This window comes from Theropithecus gelada, unplaced genomic scaffold, assembly GCF_003255815.1.
Source record: "Theropithecus gelada isolate Dixy unplaced genomic scaffold, Tgel_1.0 HiC_scaffold_661, whole genome shotgun sequence".
Classification (NCBI taxonomy): Eukaryota; Metazoa; Chordata; class Mammalia; order Primates; family Cercopithecidae; genus Theropithecus; species Theropithecus gelada.
In genome coordinates, this window is record NW_020263273.1 from 1,743 (window position 1) to 8,732 (window position 6,990).

At 51.5% G+C, this 6,990-nt stretch overlaps 1 protein-coding gene across 4 annotated transcripts; it reads right to left on the minus strand.

Moving 5' to 3' along the window:
- Window positions 1-775: 775 nt before the first annotated feature.
- POP7 (POP7 homolog, ribonuclease P/MRP subunit) lies at window positions 776-2,180 on the minus strand. 4 transcript variants are annotated; one of them, XM_025374582.1, is made up of 2 exons: window positions 1,929-2,180; window positions 776-1,454 (listed from the first exon to the last, which is right to left on the minus strand). In XM_025374582.1, exon 2 carries the CDS (start codon window positions 1,442-1,444, stop codon window positions 1,022-1,024), a length of 423 nt encoding a protein of 140 aa, XP_025230367.1. In that variant the 5' UTR covers window positions 1,445-1,454; window positions 1,929-2,180; the 3' UTR covers window positions 776-1,021. The 4 variants fall into 4 exon arrangements, 2 of the variants coding, with proteins under 2 accessions (XP_025230367.1, XP_025230368.1); XM_025374583.1 differs by lacking the exon at window positions 1,929-2,180 and adding an exon at window positions 1,676-1,702; XR_003117987.1 differs by lacking the exon at window positions 776-1,454 and adding an exon at window positions 1,701-1,778 and having other exon boundaries at window positions 1,929-2,149.
- Between the last annotated feature and the right edge of the window lie 4,810 nt (window positions 2,181-6,990).

Genomic DNA, 6,990 nt, shown 5'->3' on the forward strand with positions numbered 1-6,990 from the left:
TTTTAGTAGAGACGGGGTTTCACCATATTAGCCAGGATGGTCTCGATCTCCTGACCTCATGATCCACCCATCTCGGCCTCCCAAAGTGCTGGGATTACAGGCTTGAGCCACCGCGCCCAGCCCCATTTAGTTTTCAAAAATTTTTTGCATCTGGGAGGCTGAGGCGGGCAGATCACTTGAGGTCAGGAGTTCGAGAACATCCTGGCCAACATGGTGTTTCCACTAAAAATACAAAAATAATTAGTGGGGCGTGGTGGCGCTCACCTGTAATCCCAGCTACTGCGGAGGATGAAGCAGGAGAATCACTTGAACCCAGGAGACTGACCTTGCAGTGAGCCAAGACGGCACTACTGTATTCCAGCCTGGGTGACAGAGCAAGATTTCATCTCAGAAAAAAAAAAAAAAAAGTGTTTTTTGCATAGACAGGGTCTCAGTATGTCATCTAGATTGGAGTGCAGATGGCACGATCATAACTCACTGTACCTTCAAACTCCCAGGCTCAAGCGATCTTTCCGCCTCAGCCTCCGCCAGTAGCTCGGACTACAAGCTGGAGCCACTGCACCCAACTAGAAGATGAAAATCGTTAAAACAAACATTGGGATGACTGGGCTTCTGCACTGTACTGTTTTGTTACACTGCATAGCATAATCTATGTTCTCTATGGAGGCAAGAAACACTTGGGTTCCCCTTTCAGCTAGATACTTGTAGCATTTCCTACCATCCCTATTCAGGCACACACAGAATTTACACAGGAAAGAGTCAGTGGCCGTGGAGGTGGCAGGACACTAGTACAACAGGATTTTTTATTTATATGGCAATAGTTACAGATCACACACACACACACACTCAGGAAGACCCACTAACTGGGCTCACCAAGAAACAATTACCACCCCCCTCAATGCAGAGTACTTTGGGCTTCCAGGGAACAGGCCTTTTCTTACATGGCTCTGGTCCAAGGTCCAGTACTCGGCATGCGAACAGCCACATCATGGAGGGGATAAGTGGAGGAGTGTCTTTTCAACTACTTGGGTGTGACCCTGAAGACTCGGATGTGGATGGCTGAGTTGTTGCGGATCCGAGTCAGTGGCTCCCGTGTATCAGTCTCCGGCTCCAGCTCATCAACAAGCTCCACGGTGGAGGTATTGGCAGCCACCTGCAAGGACCCGAAGCTGCCCGCCTGCAGCTGCAGCGCGATGTTGATGGCGCGGTTGATGGCCAGGCCCAAGCCGTGAATGTAGATCTCAGAGCACGCGTTCTGACCCCGGGCCCCTCCGTCCAGCAGCTTCTGGCAGCGTGCCAGCTGGGCCTTAAAGTCAGTCTTCATGTTGACATAAATGTCATTGGGCCTCCGGGGAAGGCGGTTGGGAAGCCTTTTCCTAAGGGTGTACTCCACCGGATCCAGTTCAGCCTCCACGGTACCTCGGGGCTCACGGTTTTCTGCCATGCTGTGTGCCCTGGCATGGGAAAGGGACGAGATCAGAGGGATCACAGTGACCTCGAAGCCTTTCCTACCCCTTTTCCTGTACAAAGGGTGCACCTGGCCCGGCAGTGGCTCACGCCTGTAACCTCAGCACTTTGGGAGGCCGAGGCGGGAGGATCACTGGAACCCGCGTGTTTGATACCAGCCTGGGCAACACAGCAAGACCCTGTCTTAAGAAAATTTTTTTTCAATTACCCGGGCCGAGGCGGGAGGATCGCTTGAGATCGGGAGTTCGAGGCTACAGTGAGCCGGGATCGCGCCACTGCATTCTAGCCTGGTAAACAGAGTAAGCCGCTGTCTGAAACAAATACAAAAACAAAAGGTGCACCCGAGAGGGGACACACTCGACAGCCCTGTTTCCTTCCGGTCCCTCGTCCCCTCCTACCCACCTCCAGATCCCGCGTCTCCCCCCAACCTCGGGCCTCTCCGCCGCCCCTCCCGTGCTCACTCTCTTCGCTCCACAGAGCCTTCCAGGCGCGCGAGGCCCGCTCCTCGCCAGGTCACTGAAGGGTTCGCCGGCCAGCCCAAGTAACCGCGACCCCAGGTCCCAGGGAAAGAAGGATGGGGGCGCAACCAACCCGCCGGCTCGTGGGCGCCCGGCCAGCGCCGCGGTCCTGCACGGGCTGCGGAGTGCGCACGCGCGCCCGCACCCCGCGAACCACGAATCTCCTTCCCGGCTTCCGTTCACCCCGCCCCTTCCCTGAGGGCAAGTGCGACTGCGCGAGGCGTTTGAGTAACGCGAGACTTCCGGGACTGACGGGATCTACCACGTGTACGCCTCGGGGACTGGCGGGCGGCCGAGGGCGGGGACCAGGTCCAAGTAGGGGAGGTGCTAGAAGGGGCAGGGTCGGCCTCCTTAGGGCTGGCGGAGTGCCCGGCCGGCGGAGGGGTAGTGTAGGGGAGACACCTGGAGGGGAGGCCGTTCTAGGGGCGGGGTTCTTCCCCATGGGAGCAGGGAGGGGGTCGAGTTCAGGAGACCGCGGTCGCCAAGAGGCCTGAAGTCCGCGTCCGTCGCAGCTCCTCTAGTCAGAAGAGGCCTGAGCAGGGCTGGAAGAACTGACCCCCTAGTCTAATGTCCCTGTGGCCCGAGGACCGAGGGGGGAACTGAGGGACGTAGCCGGTCCCCACCTCGCTGGAGGACAGCGTCCCGGGACTCCCCTGCAGTTCACGGGAAGCTGTCCGCCTCCTGTCTGTGCTGGGGACCCACGCTGTGAGCCCTAAGCCCAGGCTTCACGGGTCCCCAAGGAACGCTGACCCACACACGCCCCTCAACCATTTCCCACCAGCTCTGCGGCCCGCGACCCCTTTACAGGGACTTGTCGCCCCCTGGTGGGCAAGGTGGGGAGGACGCGCGCCGGATTCGTGGCTCTCCAGGCCAGTGGAGTGGGGGCTCTGCCCAGACTGGATGGTTTCTACAGAGTTCCCTTCTGAAATGAGTACGACCTGCTGCATCCTTTGGGGACCTTGAACTACTCTGTTTGCCCAGCATTCAAATGGGGATGTTCACAACAGCTCCTCCACCATATTGCACATGCATTTTATTGAATGGCTAGCTGTATAGCTTCTGACTATAAACTTGTATTTATTTATTTTTGAGAGAGGGTCTCACTTTGTGGCCCAGGCTGGACTGCAGTGGTGTGATCTCAGCTCACTGCAACCTCTCCCTACCAGGTTCAAGCGATTCTTGTGCCTCAGCCTCTTGAGTAGCTGGGATTACAGGCGCACGCCACAGCACCCGGCCAATTTGTTAAATTTTTTTGAGACAGGGCCTTACTCTGTCACCCAGGCTGGAGTGCAGTGGCGTGAACACGGCTCACTGCAGCCCTGAATTCCTGGGCTCAAGCGATCATCCTGTGTCAGCTTCCTGTGTAGCTGGGACCACAGGTGTGCGCCACAACGCACAGCTGAGTTTTAAAAATTTTTTTTGTAGAGATGGAGTCTCACTTTGTGGCCCCGGCTCGTTTTGAACTCCTAAATTCAAGCGATCCTCCCACCCTGGCCTCCCAAAGTGCTGGGATTACAGGTGTGAGCCACTGGGCTTAACTCAGCCTAAACTTGTCTTTTATTTTTATTTTTTTTAAAGACAGGGTTTCAGTCTGTTGCCTAGGCTGAAGTGCAGTGGTGTGATCACAGCTCACTGCAACTTCCGCCTACCAGGTTCAAGAGATTTTTGTGCCTTAGCCTCCTGGGTAGCTGGGATTACAGGCACACGCCACTGCACCTGGCCAATTTACTTCATTTTTTTGAGATAGGATCCTCCTCTGTCACCCAGGCTGGAATGCAGTGGCATGAACATGGCTTAGTGCAGCCCTGAACTCCTGGGCTCAAGCCATCATCCTGTGTCAGCTTCCTGTGTAGCTGGGACCACAGGTGTGTGCCACAATGCACAGCTAATTTTTTAATTTTTTTGTAGAGATGGAGTCTCACTTTGTGGCCCAGGCTGGTTTCAAACTCCTGGGCTCAAGGATCCTCCCACCTTGGCCTCCCAAAGTGCTGGGATTACAGGTGTGAGCCACTGTGCTCAGCCTAAACTTGTCTTTTTTTTTTTTTTTTTTTTTTTTTTTTTGAGACAGGGTCTCAGTCTGTTGCCCAGGCTGGAGTGCAGTGGTGTTCATAGCTCACTGCAGCGTCGACCTCCTGGGCTCAAGCAATCCTCCTGCCCCAGCCACCTGAATAGCTAGGACTACAGGCATGCGCCAGTATGTAAAGTTGTATTTTAGAAGTTAATCCTTGGTATTGAAATTTTCGAAATGTTCACATAATTGTTGGGACTGATTCATTCCTCCATACATGATGCGCCTCCTCTCTTCCATATCCTGTTAATTGTAGTGGTTGCAGGCATTTGCGTTGACAGGATATATAGATGGCTCGACACTTGACCTTGAGCGCCAGAATGCTCTGAAGTCAAGCATATGCCACAGTGCTTGAGACTGTGGGCATCATCTGTAGTGTCCTTTTCCCCGACTCCTGTCTCCTTGGTTCTAGGGAGGTCTGGCTCTAATTACTAGTTTCCAGAGATTCATTCTTTTTTTTTTTTTTTGAGACAGTCTCGCTCTATTGCCCAGGCTGGAGTGCAGAGGTGTGATCTCAGCCCACTGCAACCTCTGTCTCTCAGGTTAAAGTGATTCTCCTGCCTCAGCCTCCTGAGTAGCTGGGATTACAGGCATGCACCATCACGCCTGGCTAATTTTTGTATTTTTAGTAGAGATGGGGTTTCACCATGTTGGCCAGGCTGGTCTCAAACTCCTGATCTCAAGTGATCCTCCCGCCTTGGTCTCCTAAAGCTCTGGGTTGAGAGGCGTGAGCCGTTGTGCCCAGCCTCATTTTTAAGCCTTGGGTCACAGGAAGAAGCAACAAGAAACTATACCCAACTCAAAACGTTTTAGGAGAATCATAAAATTTGTCCATTCAGAAGGTAGAGTTGGGTCCATTAAGTTATTGTTACAAGAGGTTGCATATTCAATGATCAGTTATATAAAATAATGTTCTCATCGTAAGTATACTTTTCATAATCTGTTTTATCATACATGTAACATTCAAACTGACAAATACACTGACTTGGGAATAAAGGATATGAAAACACTGGTTTAAAAACAACGGGGATGCTAATTCCTTTCTTGCAGTTGAGTTGTGAAACCCCAGGTAATGTTGTAAACTGTAAACCTACACAGGTGAGTTGGCATATATTTATGTCTCCCAGACCCTTCTCACTTCCCTAGGATGGAGTCCGACCCCATTTGATCAAAGGTCAAAGGGAGTTCAGATTCTGGAGAAATTTGCTCCCAGCACCCCATTTCAATCCCATAGTTCTTTCCTTTACTTCAGATTCTTTCATTAACCACAAGATTAGGATTGAATTGGAAGATCCAACATATTACAGTAAAGATACCAATTCTCTTCAAATTAATCCATAGGGGCCGAGTGTGGTGCCTCACGCCTTTAATCCCAGCACTTTGGAGGCCAAGGCGGGCAGATCACTTGAGGTCAGGATTTCAAGACCAGCCTGGCCAACATGGTGAAACCCCATCTCTGCTAAAAATACAAAATTAGCTGGGCGTGGTGGCGTGCACCTGGTAGTAATCCCAGCTACTCAGGAGGCTGAGGCAGGAGACTAGCTGGAACCCAGGAGGCAGAGGTTGCAGTAAGCTGAGATCCCGCCACTGCACTCTAGCCTGGGCAACAGAGTGACCTCTGTCTCAAACAACAACAACAAAAACCCAAACTGATCTATAGGCGTAATGCAATTCCTACAAAAATCCCAGCAATTTTTTTTGTATTAAATATAGATGTTTATTCTAAACTTTATATAGAAAGGCAAAAGAAGTAGAATAGTTAAAACCACTTTGAGGCCAGGCGCGGTGGCTCAAGCCTGTAATCCCAGCACTTTGGGAGGCCGAGACGGGCGGATCACGAGGTCAGGAGATCGAGACCATCCTGGCTAAAGCGGTGAAACCCCGTCTCTACTAAAACAATGCAAAAAAAACTAGCCGGGCGAAGTGGCGGGCGCCTGTAGTCCCAGCTACTTGGGAGGCTGAGGCAGGAGAATGGCGGGAACCCAGGAGGCGGAGCTTGCAGTGAGCCAAGATCTGGCCACTGCACTCCAGCCTGGGTGACAAAGCGAGACTCCGTCTCAAAAAAAACAAAACAAAACAAAAAAAAACCACTTTGAAAAAGTTGTTGGAATCACACTATCTACCTTATTTTATGACTTACTATATAAATATAGTTACCAAGAAACTATGGTCTCCCCAGTGGGATAGACACATAAATCAATAAGATGGAATTGAGACCTCAGAAATAGATTCACACAAGTACAGTCAACTAACTCTCTTTAAAAAATAAATTTTTTTGCCGGACACGGTGGCCCACACCTGTAATCCCAGCACTTTGGGAGGCTGAGGTGGGTGGATCACGAGGTCAGGAGATCGAGACCAGCCTGGCTAACACGGTGTAACTCCGTCTCTACTAAAAATACAAAAAATTAGCCGGGTGTGGTGGTGGGCGCCTGTAGTCCCAGCTACTCAGGAGGCTGAGGCAGGAGAATGACGTGAACCTGGGAGGCGGAGCTTGCAGTGAGCCGAGATCGCCACTGCACTCCAGCCTGGGCGACAGAGCGAGACTCTATCTCAAAAACAAATAAAAATAAAAATAAATAAATAAATTTTGTTTGTTTATAAGACAGTGTCTCACTCTGTCACCCAGGCTTGGAGTGCAGTGGCACAATCTTGGCTCACTGCAGCCTCAACCTCCTGGGCTCAAGTCATCCTCCCACCTCAGCCTCCCAAGTAGTTGGGACTATCAGCACACACCACATACCCAACTAATTTTGTTTTATTTTTTGTAGAGACGAGGTCTAACTATGTTTTTTTTTGTTTGTTTGTTTGTTTTTTTGAGACGGAGTCTCGCTCTGTCGCCCGGGCTGGAGTGCAGTGGCCGGATCTCAGCTCACTGCAAGCTCTGCCTCCCGGGTTCACGCCATTCTCCTGCCTCAGCCTCCTGAGTAGCTGGGA

Excerpts from the sequence above, each read along its gene's own strand:
- POP7 (XM_025374582.1), bottom strand. The coding sequence starts at position 1,444 with ATGGCAGAAAACCGTGAGCCCCGAGGTACCGTGGAGGCTGAACTGGAT.